At 44.6% G+C, this 16,654-nt stretch overlaps 1 protein-coding gene across 1 annotated transcript in view; it reads left to right on the top strand.

Annotated features, from left to right (window-relative positions):
- Window positions 1-6,424, top strand: part of c8b (complement C8 beta chain) — a 74,890-nt gene extending 68,466 nt beyond the window's left edge. Inside the window, exons 15-25 of the mRNA XM_082973089.1 lie at window positions 424-571; window positions 944-1,097; window positions 1,404-1,545; window positions 1,680-1,812; window positions 2,948-3,145; window positions 3,410-3,650; window positions 3,812-3,940; window positions 4,104-4,267; window positions 5,719-5,872; window positions 6,011-6,079; window positions 6,217-6,424. Of these exons, the coding sequence (XP_082829215.1) occupies window positions 424-571; window positions 944-1,097; window positions 1,404-1,545; window positions 1,680-1,812; window positions 2,948-3,145; window positions 3,410-3,650; window positions 3,812-3,940; window positions 4,104-4,267; window positions 5,719-5,872; window positions 6,011-6,079; window positions 6,217-6,371 (1,687 nt within the window). The 3' untranslated portion in view covers window positions 6,372-6,424. The remainder of the gene's footprint in view (window positions 1-423; window positions 572-943; window positions 1,098-1,403; window positions 1,546-1,679; window positions 1,813-2,947; window positions 3,146-3,409; window positions 3,651-3,811; window positions 3,941-4,103; window positions 4,268-5,718; window positions 5,873-6,010; window positions 6,080-6,216) is intronic.
- Window positions 6,425-16,654: the final 10,230 nt, after the last annotated feature.

Genomic DNA, 16,654 nt, shown 5'->3' with positions numbered 1-16,654 from the left:
TTGTTAGTCCCCACAAGGTCAAATGCTATCTCTATGGGGTTTAGGGTTAAAGTTAGAATTAGAGTTAGGAGCTAGGGTTAGTTTTAGGGTTGTGGTTAGGAGCTAGGGTTCGGTTTAAGGTTAAGGTTAGGTTTTCGAGTTAAGGTTAGGGTTAGGGTTAAGGTTCGTGTTAGGTTTACGGTTAGGGAAAATATGATTTTGAATGTGACTGAATTGTGTGTCCCCACAAGGAGTGTGTGCGCATGTGTGCGCGTGCGTGTGCGTGTGTGTGCATATTTCTTCAAAGAAGTCCACCTTTTTGAAACCATAATGATTTTCTATCACATCAACACATAGAGGATTCCTCCCGTCTAACCCTGCCTGACTAATATAAGAGGCTGATGCAGTGCGGTGAGCTGTGAGTTATGGTGACCTATGTTTCAGTGATGTCGCCATAGCCGGCAGTGGCGAGGAGCCCAGTAGCGCCCGCGAGGCTCGGTCTGCGGGGCCTCAGGTCGCCGTGCAGCCGGTGGACTGTGTACAATCAGAGTGGTCCTCCTGGACACGCTGCGATGTCTGCAGGAAGAAGAGGGTGAATATTGGCAGGAGGAGGAAGAAATGGATGATGATGATGAGGAGGAGGAGGATGGTAGATAAAACCTGTTAGTGGAGAGTATAGCGTAAGTGGCACAGGTTGCTGTTTGTAATCCACTTGACACGGATAAAGACAAGGGGAGTAGCTACCCTTGACAAGAGAGTGAAAAGATAGTTCTGATATCATAACGGACATGGGATGTACTTCACATTCTGTGCACAGACTGGGTAATGCAGCCTTTCTGTGACTAATAGCTTTACAGTAAGTGGGCACTTAGGTAAAGATGTGCTGTACTGTAGCATTCAAATTGTTTTCAATTGTCTTTTATTCTCTCTCTCTCCCTCCCCTCTCCATCGCCCTTCCCCCCAGTATCGTTATGCTAAGCTTGTCCAGCCATCTCAGTTTGGCGGGGAGCCCTGTCATGTCCAGGGCAAAGAGATAGAGCCCTGTAGCCCTCCATCTCGCTTCGACTGTACACATGAAGAAACACCTCTGTGTGAAGGCTTCCTCTGCACTTACACAGGTATTCTTTCCACACAATCCACCAACTTAACTCTAACGTTAAGCCTGATTCGAGTAATCCTAACCACTGGTATTCTCTCCTCTGATCTCAAAACTAATATGCCTGCTATTTCTACACTGCTTAGTCCCATGCATGTCTTCCAGATGTCTCTGTGGATATAAAAAAAATCGAATAAAAAAAGTGCTGCATATCAAATGAAAAGTTTTACTCCACATAGTGCACTGCCAGTATATGGCTCTGAACAAAACTAGTGGACCACATAGGGAATATGGTGTGGTTTGAGATGTGACCTGTGTGTCTTCCCAGGGCGATGTGTGCCTATAGACCTGCGCTGTAACGGGGATGATGACTGTGGGGACTGGTCCGATGAGAAGGGCTGTCAGAAGGTGAACAAGGCCTGCAAGCAGGAGGCACAGGAGTACCATGGCATCGAGAACCTGGCCAAAGGGTGAGGCATATTCACTGTGGCCGAGTAAAAACTTGAGCTCTGCGTACACAAGCAATTTTTTTTTTTTACACAAATCTTCCATTGACATCAGTGCATGAAATATGTGAAAGTAAATCCCTTTCTCTCTCCTGTAGAATCAACATACTGAACAGTAACTTAGAGGGAGTGGTCATTGACAACAGATACTACGCAGGCAGTTGCTTGCCTCACTACATCCAGGACGTCAGGTTCAGGAAGCCTTATAACCTGCAGCAGTACACACTGGAGGTAGGAAGCCTTATAACCTGTAGCAGTACACACTGGAGTTAGGAAGCCTTATAACCTACAGCAGTACACACTGGAGGTAGGAAGCCTTATAACCTATAGCAGTACACACTGGAGGTAGGAAGCCTTATAACCTGTAGCAGTACACACTGGAGGTAGGAAGCCTTATAACCTGTAGCAGTACACACTGGAGGTAGGAAGCCTTATAACCTGTAGCAGTACACACTGGAGGTAGGAAGCCTTATAACCTGTAGCAGTACACACTGGAGGTAGGAAGCCTTATAACCTATAGCAGTACACACTGGAGGTAGGAAGCCTTATAACCTATAGCAGTACACACTGGAGGTAGGAAGCCTTATAACCTAAAGCAGTACACACTGGAGGTAGGAAGCCTTATAACCTACAGCAGTACACACTGGAGGTAGGAAGCCTTATAACCTATAGCAGTACACACTGGAGGTAGGAAGCCTTATAACCTGTAGCAGTACACACTGGAGGTAGGAAGCCTTATAACCTACAGCAGTACACACTGGAGGTAGGAAGCCTTATAACCTATAGCAGTACACACTGGAGGTAGGAAGCCTTATAACCTGCAGCAGTACACAGTGGAGGTAGGAAGCCTTATAACCTGTAGCAGTACACACTGGAGGTAGGAAGCCTTATAACCTGCAGCAGTACACACTGGAGGTAGGAAGCCTTATAACCTGTAGCAGTACACACTGGAGGTAGGAAGACTTATAACCTGCAGCAGTACACACTGGAGGTAGGAAGACGTATAACCTATAGCAGTACACACTGGAGGTAGGAAGACTTATAACCTGTAGCAGTACACACTGGAGGTAGGAAGCCTTATAACCTGCAGCAGTACAAACTGGAGGTAGGAAGACTTATAACCTGCAGCAGTACACACTGGAGGTAGGAAGCCTTATAACCTGCAGCAGTACACACTGGAGGTAGGAAGCCTCATAACCTGCAGCAGTACACACTGGAGGTAGGAAGCCTTATAACCTGATTTCAGGTCTTTTAAGAGCAGTACAGAGGATACATTTATTCATAACTGGGTTGCTGCTACAGTACGTATGTGACTGTGACCTGTAGTGAATGTAAACATTACTTTTCTCTTGTTTGTCTGCCACAGACCAAAGGCACGTACGACTTCAAGCTGCAGTCTTTCGAGTCATACTCTGAGTTTGTCCATTACACCATGACGGAGCGCAGTTCCAAGACCACGGTGTCCATTGGCTTTGCCGTGCCGGGCGTGGCCGAGTTCGGCTTCAACTACGCTGACTCCAAATACTCCAAGTCAGAGAAGAAAATACGCCGCGCCTCTAGGAAGGTGAGAGTTGTTCATCAGGGGTCTGTTCGGAAGAGAGCATCGTTACAGAATGTTCCCGATAGAAATATATTGTGTAGAACAGATATGATTGTCTGCCATGTAGAATAGGGAACTGAGCCAGCTCTATTTATTACATTTCTATCTGCAATTGTCTGAACAACACAAAGACACAATTCACCCCAAAATCAACGTTTTGGGTCATTCACATTCAGTAGAGTAACCAAGCCCTCCTGACACGCCCCTTTGCCCGCCACCCCTCCACAGGAAAGCAGCTTTGTCCAGGCCAAGGCAGAGCTGCAACTGGCCCGATACATCCTGAAGTCAGAGGATCTGATGCTGCACCCGGAGTTCTTCCTGCGTCTTCGTGCCTTGCCCCAGTCCTACAACTACGGGGAGTACAGACAGATCTACAGAGACTATGGCACCCATTACATCACAGAGGCTACCCTGGGAGGAGACTACGAGTACACGGTCATCCTGGACAAGGAAAAGCTGGAGAAGACAGGTGACTGATGATGCTTTGCTATTCCATGCAAAGAGGCTAGTGCACTACGGGGCCTTAGGGTGACATTTCACTTCACAGCAGCTACCCATGGACAATTGAAATAAAGTACCATATCACAATGGCAGTAGTAATACTCTCCTCTATCTCCACTCCCATTTTAGATTATTCTCTGGAAGCCTACAAGAACTGTTTGCAGATAGGTCTGAAGGTGGGGGCCAACATCAAGGGAGTGTATGTGACTGTGGGGGTCGAGGGAGGTGGTTGTGATGGTCTGCTCAATGAAATGGGAGGTGAGGAGTGGATCTAGATCACCGGCAACACGGGTCTCTCTTTCTGTCTCGTACTGTAGAACAAATAGCCATTTCCAACTTCTCTTTAACTGTCTCTATCCTCCTCTCTCTCCGCGCCGTCTCCTCTCTCCCCCGCCTCCCCCCCTCCCCCCCGCTCCTCTAGAGGACACAGTGAAAGGCAGCATGGTGGAGGACTTTGTCGCGGTGGTTCGAGGGGGTGACAGTGAGTCCATCACCTGGCTGGCTGCCAAGAAGCTGCCCACGCCACAACTGATGAGACTGTGGGGAGAAGCCGTGCATTACAACCCTGACTTCATCCGCAGCGTGGTGGGAATACTCTCTCTCTCCGTTCTCTGTTCTCGCCATTTATCTCGGTCTCTTTGGTATACACTCCCTCTCATTCTACACCCACATGAAAAAATACTATAGTTTACTATGGTTAAATACTATAGTATTCACTGTAGTGTTTTTGAAGACTTTACTGTAGTATTCACTGAAGCGTTTTTTCAGACTTTAGTCTAAAGTCTGCAAAAACACTACATTTAATGCTGTAGTATTTACTGCAGTGTTGCAGACATGACTGTAGTATACTGTAGTTTTTACAGTTTACTATAGTATACTGTAAATACTGTAGAATTTTTTTTTGTATGTGCTATAGTATTTACTGTAGTGTTTATACTGTACAGTAGTATTTATTGTAGGGTTTATACTGTACAGTAGTATCTACTGTAGTGTTTAGAGCATGGTGTTTGCAACGCCAGAATGGTGTGTGCAACGCCAGGGTTGTGGGTTCGATTCCCATGGGGGGCCAGTATTAAAAAAAAATGTATGAAATGTATGCATTCACTACTGTAAGTTGCTCTGGATAAGAGCATCTGATAGATGACTAAAATGTAAATCTTTGGCAAAACTGTGGGGGGTTTTTACTTAAAGAAAAGTACTGGACAAAATACTGAAAGAGAAAATGTTCCATAACTTGTAAGTAGATAGATAGGTAAGTAGGTAGGTAGAACTGAGGTCTAAATGGATAGTTCAGAGCTTCTACTCTTTTTTTATAACCTGTAGGGAACACAGTATATTGTCTATACTTCGTTTTTCACTTACGGGTGGCACAAGTTGGGTTATGGGGAGGGGAATGGACAGGGTATATGCAAATGTGATACTCTAGTGTAGTATATACTACAGTAATTACTGTAGTGTTTTTGCAGACATTACTATAGTATTTACTGTTGTGTTTTTGCGTACTATAGTGTTTTGCGGACAATACTGTAGTATTTACTGTTTTGTTTTTGCAATCTGTAGTATAATGTAGTATTTAGTATAGTACAATATACTACAAAAAGATATATTAAGTACTACACATGATTGAGGTATACTACAGTGTGTAGTATAGTTTTCTACAGAATTCTATAGAAAGTACTGTAGTATTCTATAGTACAATTTAGTATTTTTGTTCTATTCTCTTTCACTTCTCTTTAGTAAGCTGGGACTTGTCCTTTCTATTTATCTCACTCCCTATTTTACTCTTCATCTCCTTCCCTATCTCTCTTCATCTCTCTCTCTCTCTTCATCTCTCTCTCTCTCTCTCTCTCTCTCTCTCTCTCTCTCTCTCTCTCTCTCTCTCTCTCACTCTCTCACTCTCTCTCACTCTCTCTCACTCTCTGTCATTCACATTTCCCAAAGGTTCCTCTATAGGTGTCCTCTACCAGTCTGTCAGACTCCAGCCCTGAGCTGGTTGTGATGATGTTAAAGTATTGTTGTTGTTGTCTGTGTGACAGACGCGGCCACTATATGAACTGGTGACCGCCAGAGACTTCTCCAGCGCTAACTCCCTGAAAAAGAACCTGAGGAGAGCCCTGGCTGAATACCTGGAGGAGAGCAGCTCTTGCCGCTGTGCCCCCTGCCACAACAACGGACTGGCTGTTCTCAAAGGTAAACACCCTCCCTCCAGCCCCAGCTTAAAGGACTTCCTCCCCGATCCAGCTATACTTTGTAGATTTATGAAACTATGAAAGATGATAATGATGATGATAGTGATGATGAGGATTATGTCTTCCTCTCCCCCCTCAGGCACCAGGTGTGAGTGTGTGTGTCCATCTGGCTACAGTGGACTGGGTTGTGAGATCACCCAACGACCAGGTCATTCTCTTAATAAAAACACAAACCTACACGATAAAGCCTTCACCTGTAGCTTTGACATCTCTATTTAAATTCCACAATATTGCCATTTCCATGCTTTTGGGGAGGTTTAACCTTTTGGCCTTTGTCCCAAATAGATATAGGCATAGACGGCAGCTGGAGCTGCTGGGGTTCGTGGTCACCCTGCACGGAGCGGTCTAAGACACGGAGCCGTCAGTGTAACAACCCTGCACCTAGCAGCGGAGGCATAGCCTGCAGAGGACTCCAGATGGAAACTACTGATTGTTTCTGATATTGTCCCGGAATCTTGATTGAAATAAAGATAATTCATGTCACCCTTGGAAATGTGCCTGTGATATGTTTGCATTCTTGACTCTCTTATGACCAAAATGATCTATTACACAAATGTGTGTAAGCCAATTGAGAAAAACTGAGGTGATCAAGCATAACAGAGAATGATTTTGTTTTTCTTTCTAAACACAAACATTTTCGTCTTTCTCATCAGATCAGAAGACAGATTTGGTATCATTCTTTACCCCTTAAACATACATCATTGGTATTGACTCCCACTTCCTGCTGTAGTGTTGAAACCTATTGTGTCCCGTCTTTCTTATGACATCAGCAGCGTTGGTTCTGAGAGGAGGAGCCAAGGCAGACGGAGCCCCTGTCTGGCCGGGGGTTATTACATCACCGTCTGCGTGTCTTATTTCCTGACTGACAGGAAGACCACGCGCACCAGCAACTCCAGTAGAATGTCCTTACTGAAGAGCTCAGTGACTTTCAATGTGGCACTGTCATAGGATGCCACCATTCCAACAAGTCAGTTCTTCAAATTTTTGGCCTGCTAGAGCTTCCCCGGTCAACTGTAAGTACTGTTATTGTGAAGTGGAAACGTCTAGTAGCAACAACGGCTCAGCAGCGAAGTGGTAGGACACACAAGCTCACAGAAAGGGACCGCCGAGTGCTGAAGTGCGTAAAAATCGTCTGAACTTGGTTGCAACACTCACTACCGAGTTCCAAACTGCCTCTGTAAGAAACGTCAGCACAATAACTATTCGTCGGGAGCTTCATGAAATGGGTTTCCATGGCCGAACAGCCGCACACACACAAGCCTAAGATCACCATGTACAATCCCAAGTGTCTGTTGAAGTGCTGTAAAGCTCGCAACCATTGGACTCTGGAGCAGTGGAAATGCGTTTTCTGGAGTGATGAATCATGCTTCACCATCTGGCAGTCCGACGGACAAAACTGGTTCTGGCTTATGCCAGGAGAACGCTATCTGCCCCAATGCGTAGTGCCAACTGTACAGTTTGGTGGAGGAGGAATTATGGTCTAGGGCTGATTTTCATGTTTCAGGATAGGCCCCTTAGTTCCAGTGAAGGGAAATCTTAAAGCTACAGTATATAATAACATTCTAGACGATTCTGTGCTTCCAACTTAGTAGCAGCAGCTTGGGGAAGGCCCTTTCCTGTTTCAGCTAGGTCCATACATAAATGGTTTGTTGAGATTGGTGTGGAAGAACTTGACTGGCCTACACAGAGCTCTGACCTCAACCCCATCGAACACCTTTGGGATGAATTGGAACGCCGACTGCGAGCCAGGCTTAATCGCCCAACAGCCGTGCCCGACCTTACTAATGCTCTTGTGGCTGAACGGAAGCAAGTCCCTGCAGCAATGTTCCAACAGCTAGTGGAAAGCCTTCCCAGAAGAGTGGAGGCTGTTAAAGCAGCAAAGGGGGGACCAACTCCATATTAATGCCCATGATTTTGGAATGAGATGTTCGACAAGCAGGTGTCCACATACGTTTGATCATGTAGTGTACTAACCCAAGCATAGTTACTGTAGTAAGGTGTGGCACTTACTGTCATCTGATGGCGGATATAAGTAACTACAAATAACAGCACTCTGTTACACCCACCTTTCCTGAGGCTCTCTTCAGTGTGTGTGTGTGTATGTCTGTGCAGCACAAACAATAACCACTTTTATTCTGTGTGTCTGTGTGTGTCAGATGCATCCTGTTGTTCCCACTTATCATGACTGTTGATGACCCCTGACCTCTGCTCTTCATCTGTTGTTTACCTGTGAAATCAACAGTTTTTTACATTTATCTCATTAAATTCCTTCACCAATCAGTTCGGAAAGAGCAAGCAAGCTAGTTTTTTACATGCGTGATGGACAGATTAGTGTAGCCTATGGCGCAAGATGCGACTTTAATTTTGCGAATGCTCGCCCTAAGTGGGGAGATAGCAATAGAGGATTGAGGAGGAGGCTTGAAGCTCTGGGCATCTTGTTATGACATGCATTTTCTGAATTAGGTCAACAGAATTATACCTAGGAGAAGCGGCTTCAATTGAAGAACTTTGAATGTCCTTTTAGCTAACAAGCTTGAGCTAGCTAGCTAACAAGCTTGTGTGTGCAGAGCGGCACTAAAATTAAAAACACGTCTTACCTTTTTGTAGTTAATAAATCCAACGTGAAACGTGATAACTAGGCCTATAGAATCCTTATCTAGCATTAAAAATGTTAATCCATTCTTCTCTAGCTAATTCAAAATCTCTCTCCCCATCTTCTGAATCACCCTTGTAATGTCAGTACAGTAGCCTATGCTTCGGAGGGGGGAGGGGCAGGTACCCTAAACACGTACAGGCAAAGATTTCCAGCTTGCAGATGTAACGGATGTGAAATGGCTAGTTAGTTAGCGGTGGTGCGCGCTAATAGCATTTCAATCAGTGACGTCACTCGCTCTGCGACCTGAAGTGGTTGTTCCCCTTGCGTTGCAAGGGCCGCGGCTTTTGTGGCGCGATGGGTAACGATGCTTCGTGGGTGTCAGTTGTTGATGTGTGCAAGGGTCCCTGGTTCGAGCCCAGGTTGGGGTGAAGAGAGGGACGGAACCTACACTGTTACACAGACAGACACTGGAATACGTTTCTGAGTGACAGAGTGAGGGCTTTGCATAGGCTCTTGGTTGCGTTTTTTTTTGTGGGACTAGAAATAAATGCCTGGAATGTAAAATAACGTTATTAACAGGTTCCCAATGCCTTTGAAATAACGGTTCTGTTCAGGAACAGTATGGATCACTTTCATAACTGTTATTTAATGTTTTCGGTTCTGTTCACTGAACTGGATTCAACCCTGGTCCTCAACAAGTTACTTGCATACAGCTGCACGCATAACATTACTTTTCATGTTTCTTGCGGTTGTGGTCACTGTGGTGCCTGCAGATTTCCCCTCCCCACTGGTGGTAGTTCAAAAACAGATGGTAGTGGTAGTGCAAAAACAGATTTTTCCCCCACCCACAACTAGTTGCAGCCAAGCAGAGCCACTTCCCCTGCAACACTGGCAGAATGCCCAAAAGCCTCCTGCTGCTCATGCTTGTAATGCCATTGTTCCTTGCGCCCCTGCTCATTAATAGTGCGCAGGTGGAGTAGTCGAAGTAAAACCGTAACTAGCAAGATGGAGGCAACCATGAAACGGCGTATGCAAACCACATGTATAATAAGAACTGGTGACTGCGTCCAAGATGTCCGACCGCTGTTTTAAATATATATATTTTTTTTTATTATGAAATAGACACATTTCAATCTTTAGCTGTGGTAACTAGTGACAACACATTTTATGTAGTCAACTGGCTGGGACTTCCAACTTCATTGGCTGATCCCTCCTGATGACCCGGTTGGAGTCATGTCCAAACAGGTCATCAGGGGGAGGATCAGCCAACTGTGAAGAAGCACCATCGAGATATCGTCAATGGTGCTGCCCATGCTGTCACAGATGCTATAATGGCGCAGATACAAAGATGAGCCCCCACCCTAGGTTTCCATCCAATTGGCAGCAAAATTTCAAGCAAATATTCTAGAATGAAGAAAATATGTGCATTTTCCCATCAATTGTATGTTTCCACCGAATGGACTTGTTGCGGATAAAAAATCAGTGTGTGATGAGGTACTGCACACAAAATGTACTTTTTCGCTTAAATTTTGATATACCGAATAAAAATCTAAAGTTCAATGTGTTTCCAATGCATTTTCAACTCTACTGATAGTTTTGGCACAAAAACTGTTGCGATAAATAGCAAATGTGCCTTCTCTGGTCTTGAGACCTGCCCTCTAGCCAATAGCTCGCAGATACAGTGTGGGTATACTGTGCGGGTTGTTTAGTTTACATGATGAGATTATTATGTATCTGCGGCAGTCAAACGGCAGTCAAGCATAGATCGTCATGTCACCAGAATCACACCCTCAATATTTATCAGTGGTGAAAAAAGTACACAATTTTCATACTTGAGTAAAAGTAAAGATACCTTGATAGAAACTCAAGTAAAAGTGAAAGTCATCCAAGAAAATCCTACTTGAGTAAAAGTCAAAAAGTTTTTGCTTTTAAATATACTTAGGTATCAAGGTAAATATAATTGCTAAAATGTACTTAAGTATCAAAAGTAAAAGTATAAATCCTTTCAAATTCCTTACGTGCCGGAGCGCCAAGTCGAGGACCAAAAGGCTCCTTAACAGCTTCTACCCCCAAGCCATAAGACAGCTGAATCAAATGGCCACCCGGACTATTTACATTGCCCCCCCATGCATAGTCACTTTACAAATTACCTCAACCAACCTGTAGCCCCGCACATTGACTCGGTACCGGTACCCCCTGTATATAGCCTCGTTATTGTTATGTATTGTATTACTTTTAGATTGATTCGATTTTTTTTACTTTAGTTTATTTTGTAAATATTTTATTAACTCTATTTCTTGAACTGCATTCTTGGTTAAGGGCTTGTAAGTAAGCATTTCAAGGTAAGGTCGACAACTGTTGTATTCGGCGCATGTGACCATTTTTTTATTTTTTTTTATTTGAGGAGTTCTGATATTATTATTTATTTTTTTACAGATAGCCAGGGGCACGCTCCAACACTCAGACATAATTTACAAACGAAGCTTGTGTTTAGTGAGTCCACCAGATCAGAGGCAGTAGGGATGACCAGGGATGTTTTCTTGATAAGTGTGTGAATTAGATAATTGTCCTGTCCTGCTAAGCATTCAAAATGCAACAAGTACTTTACTTTTGGGTGTCTGGGAAAATGTATGGAGTAAAAAGTACATCATTTTCTTCAGGAATGTAGTGAAGTAAAAGTAAAAGTTGTCAAAAATATAAATAGTCAAGTAAAGTACAGATATCCCAAAAAACTACTTAAGTAGTACTTTCAAGTATTTTTACTTAAGTACTTTACACCGATGGTATTTATTGGAATGTGGCAAAAGTGACAAAAACTCCAGTCATCCTCAAAATCTCTCAGAAAAAGCAAATAGCTATCTCTTACCAGCTGTCCAGAAGAGTACTTTATCTTAGTGCTAGCTGGTGAAGGTATCCACAATGTCCATGGAAAAATAACCATCAAAAACACAAAACCACCCCCCCAAACAAAATCACTTTTGCAACTTTTTGCTAATTTCTTGGAACAGCATGTCTGACTCTGAAACAGAATCTTTGAACAATGCTAACAATGATCCTGAATCTTGGGCCAATGCTAATAGAGCTGGACCTTTGGACAATGCTAATGACTCTGTAGCCCCACAACACTTCTCAGGGCCCCTGAAAATTAACCTACCACCAGCTTTTCAGGGAGATGGTCTCGTCGCTAGCTGGTCTCGTCGCCTTGAAGTGGCTGTACAAACTATGTACAATCTGCCAGATGTGGATTTGGACCCTGTGCTAGCATCAGTATTACCCACACGCTTAGCTGATGCAGCATTCCTTTACTGGGACAGCCTTTCACCAATTGTTCAGAAGACCTACACTGTTGTCAAGACCAAATGGAAGGAAGTCTTTGGCCCCAGGCACTCTTCCATTCTTTCAGACATTTGTGAATGCTCGCCCTAGGAAGCCTGGTGAGAGCTTGGATGTGTACAGTGCTGACATCACTTGTCTGGTTCTGGAGGCCTTCCCAGACTATGACCACAAAGCACAAGAAGGGGAGAAGTTTTGCTGCTTTGTGGCCGGATTGGACCTTACCTTGCAGGTGAAAATTCATGAAAATGGATCAGAGGCCCTGCTCGTTGCAAGTCGTTGTGAAAGAGCACGTGCAGCTCTCCAACTACATGCTGAGAACCCATCAGTGGCACCGGCCCCAGATCAGGTTGCTATGGTTCATTCTAATGACACGGATGAGAAGTTTCTTCATGCTCTGGAACTGCTGACGCTCACTGTGAATGGCCTGATGAATGAGGTACGCCAGCTACAGGGGGAAAAACAGAACCTCACACACGTTTGGGCTTCTAGGCCAACAGGACCTCCATCCCATCCAATAATTCTGCAAGAGGAGTATGTGGCTTCTCACCAGCCGTCAAGCTCAACATCCATCACAAGCCTACTACTCACCTGAACAACCGCCAGTACCGTCCTGCCTCTCCAGAGTACCGCCAAGTACCGGATACACCTCAGGTGGAAGCTTCCTCTATCTTTGTCCACAAAATCTCCAATACGGGACACGACCTATGGGAAGAGCAGCAGCAGGACACCATCCTGGCTGAAGTTATCAGTTGGAGAACAAAAGGTCAGAAACCGCCTCATTGGCAGATGAATCATCGCAGGCCAGCATAGAAAGCACTCTGACACGAATTCCATAGACTGATATTCAACGATGGTCAGCTCTGCTGAAAAATCTACCACCCTGCCTCAAAGTCAGTCATCTATCAGGTCATTGTGCCTCAGTCCATACTGGAAGATGTACTCCAACTCCTTCACTGTAACCCTTTGGCAGGCCATCTGTCAGCTGACAAGGTCTTGCAACATGCTCACCAACTCCCTACTGGCCTTTCATGTTGCATGACATACGGGAATGGTGTAAGCAGTGCATCCCATGTGACACCAGGAGGGCTCCTACACTACACCTGAAAGCACCTATGAAGACAGTGGTAGCAACCAAGCCATTTCAGAAAGTTGCGGCTGTCATTCTGGAACTGCCGATCACCAGCCAAGGCAACAGATATGTGCTTGTGGTACAGGATTACTTTTCTAAGTACATCAACCTCAACGCCATGAAAGACCAGCGCACTACAACTGTGGCCAAGGGTCTTTTCGAGAACTTTGTCAAGGAACACGGCATACTAGAGACATTGCACACTGACCAAGAACGTCAGTTCAAGGCTGACATTGTCCGAGTCTTTGCCAGTTGCTGGGAGTTAAAAAGACATGGGGCCTCATTTATAAAAATGTTCTTAGATTTATACTTACATTTAGTTGTAAGATCATTTCCGACAGTGTGCTTTCGTTCGATTCATAAAACATACTGAGCATAAAAAACCTTTCTTAAGCGGTTTTTAGAAGGCCATTTGTGATCTATAAATCTCAAATTACCTTAAAATTGACGACACCTGCCCTTCACCACAACCGACCTTGTTCTGCCAAGCGCATTTTCTCTGCTGTTTGGGGATCGGCAAAGGGAGTGAGAAGCCACATTTTCAGTGGATAGCCCCGGTCACCTAATAGGGTAAAATCGTTGTGTTACATTATTTTGCACGTATTATACACTGAAAAAAATAACTCACAGAGAAGCCACCCACCTCCATCCTTACCAGCTTTTAGATGCAGGTCTACTCTGCTGTGGTGCAGAATGAATGAGTAATTGAGTAGTTGCATACGGTCATCGCAGATGATCTGAACATGCAGTGAATGGAAATTCTTCCTGTTAACATGTACATGTTCATCTACAGACGGTGCGCATATGGCAATATGCGTGCAGTCAGCTGCACCCATGACCCCTGGGAAATTAAATGAGCAGACAAACTCGGCTTTGACGCGCGCCTGGTCGTCGGCTGTAAATGGGAAACTAATGTATCTCGTGGACAATACATGTAGAATCGCCTCGATCACTTGTGGCAGGATGCAGCTGAATGATGGCTCTGATATACCCGACCTGTCCCTCATTTCCCTCTGGAATGTCCCAGTAGCGAGGAAACCCACAGTGGAAAGTACTTGGACAGATACGGGTACGGCATGATTACAGCGTGTCTTCCTTTCCAGATTAGGGGCTAAATCCGCACATTAATCTAACAGAACATTTATTGGGAGACGATAGCGATTTATAAGCCATGGATCATCATGCACAAAAAAAGTCATTCCGGTCTCTGAAAACTCTCTCCCTTCCAAAAGCATGGTTTTCAATGTCTTCCAATAACGCAAGAACAGCCATGGTTACTTTTTTTCTAATTTGACACACTATTTATAGAACATTGTATCCTGTTTTTAATTCAAAACACCTTGTCTGGCAATTAATTCCTCACACCTTTAATTGATAATTCCTAACAAATAGTTCATAAAGCTAATGCAAAGTTCACCACAGCCTTGGACGCATGTGCATCCCAAACTGCAATACCCCTACATAACCAGCAGGAAAATCACTTACGTCAAGTCTAGATTTTGTGTAGTGTAGAGAGAAGATCATTTCCACGTCAAAGTAAGGTTTTATAAATACCTACTTTTCTGCGTAAGTCATACTTAAGATCAAAATTGATCGTAAGCCCGTTTTATAAATGAGGCCCCAGGACCAGCCCCTAATAGCCACAATGTGATGGGGTGGTGGAAAGATTTAATAGGACACTTATCAATCAGCTGGCCAAGACACTGCCCCAACAGCCTGGTGAGTGGACGAGTCACTCAATCAAGTTGCCCTGGCCTACAACAGCAGCACTCACTCTACAATTGGTTTCAGTCCCTTCTTTTTGACACATGGTCGAGAAGTGAGAATGACAGCCTCCACACCTGGAACACCAGCAGATTATGTAGGTCAATTTACCCACAAGCTCCAGTCTGCCCTTGGATCTGCTGCACAGAACAGAGAACATGTTCACTCACAACAAAAACACAACTACGACAGAAATGTCAGGCACATCCCCTACAAACCAGGAGACCTTGTGTGGCTTAACAACCCTATGACAGCACGTCACATGCTTTCACCACACTGAGTGCCTTGGATCTACAGAAGAGGATCCTGGTGTAACCTACAGGATCAAGTACCTGCTGGACAAGACTACCGAGACCCAAGTAATCCACTACAACTGCCTAAGGCCGTACACCTCAACTGTGCCCCATTGTGCAAGGAATGAGCCTGTGGAACACTTTGCTGCACCTCCTCGACCTCCAACCCTAATGGCCTTACTCTTCAAGCCCTCAAGGCTCTGTGAGACACGGGAATGCTACTTACCTGAGCTGCCCCTGGATCCCCATCTGCCTCACCAAGCCCAGTGTCAGGCCACTAGTCAGAATCCCTCTTCCCAGCCCAGGCCGTTGGACACTGACCCAAGATTTTCTGGACTGATGAAACCAAGATTGAACTCTTTGGCCTGAATGCCAAGTGTCACGACAGGAAGAAACCTGGCACCATCCCTACAGTGAAGCATGGAGGTGGCAGCATCATGCTGTGGGGATGTTTTTCAGCGGCAGGGACTGGAAGACTAGTCAAAATTGTGGGAAAGATGAACGGAGCAAAGTAAGGAGAGATCCTTGATGGTAACCTGCTCCAGAGCACTCAAGACCTCAGACTGGGGTGAAGGTTAACCTTCCAACAGGACAACGACCCTAAGCACACAGCCAAGACAATGCAGGAGTGGCTTCGGGACAAGTCTCTGAATGTCCTTGATTGACCCAGCCAGAGCCTGCTCTTGAACCCGATCAAACATCTCTGGACAGACCTGAAAATAGCTGTGCAGCAACGCTCCCCATCCAACCTGACAGAGGCTTGAGAGGATCTGTAGAGAAGAATGGGAGAAACTTACCGCCCTCTCGGATGCGTTCTCCAGTGCAACTGCTGGAATTATTTGGGATGAACATCTGAAGGTAATCTACTTTTTGAATTGAAAATAAAAAACGGTCTCTGCCTGACCTCTGCCTGGCCTCTGCCAGGGGCCTCCAAATCATTGTCCGCCCATGTATTCTAGGCTGTTAGAGAAATTGTTTTTGTTTTTCTTGATTCCTTTATGACTATGAAAAATGTAAATGATGCATGTTTCTTTTCATTGATCATCTTTGCACTGTACTGAATGGAAATGGTTAAGTAGGTAGGCTTACTCAAGTCTGCACTTTTCATTGTTTTGTGTATGATGTCTTGGTCAAGTACGGGTAATAATTTTTTGGCTCTTCTTTGTTGTTGAAAATATCTGTTATTTCCTGTTTTTGATGTTCAATACACATATGTTTCTGTATAGCATAACATTTTGAGTCATACAGTAGTTCTAGTCTATTACAGTGCATTAGCGTACTTTTTCAGTAGGGGGCACCATTGTTCACGTGATAACATTATTACTCTATCACAAAACATGCCAAATGAAATATGAAACCTAAAGACCGACTTCTCCCAATGTATCCATGGGAATAATTTTGCATCTGTCAATGCGGTTAAAAGGATGCAACTGTCACAGTAACAATGGCTGTACTGAATGTAAAGATGATAGATTAGGGCAGCTGCTCTCAGCCAGCTGAAGAAAACAAACTTTGTTGGATAGCTACAGTGGCTACAGGGTTGTTTCTGACTTGGCAGGGGTAATGGGCTATAGCAGGTAGTAGTCAAGGGTTTTAGGAAAAAAA

The sequence above is a fragment of the Salmo salar genome, chromosome 03 (assembly GCF_965601325.2).
Source record: "Salmo salar chromosome 03, fSalSal1, whole genome shotgun sequence".
In the NCBI taxonomy this organism is placed as follows: domain Eukaryota; kingdom Metazoa; phylum Chordata; class Actinopteri; order Salmoniformes; family Salmonidae; genus Salmo; species Salmo salar.
The sequence above is the reverse complement of the archived record's forward strand: the minus strand, read 5'-3'. Positions and strand labels throughout refer to the sequence as shown.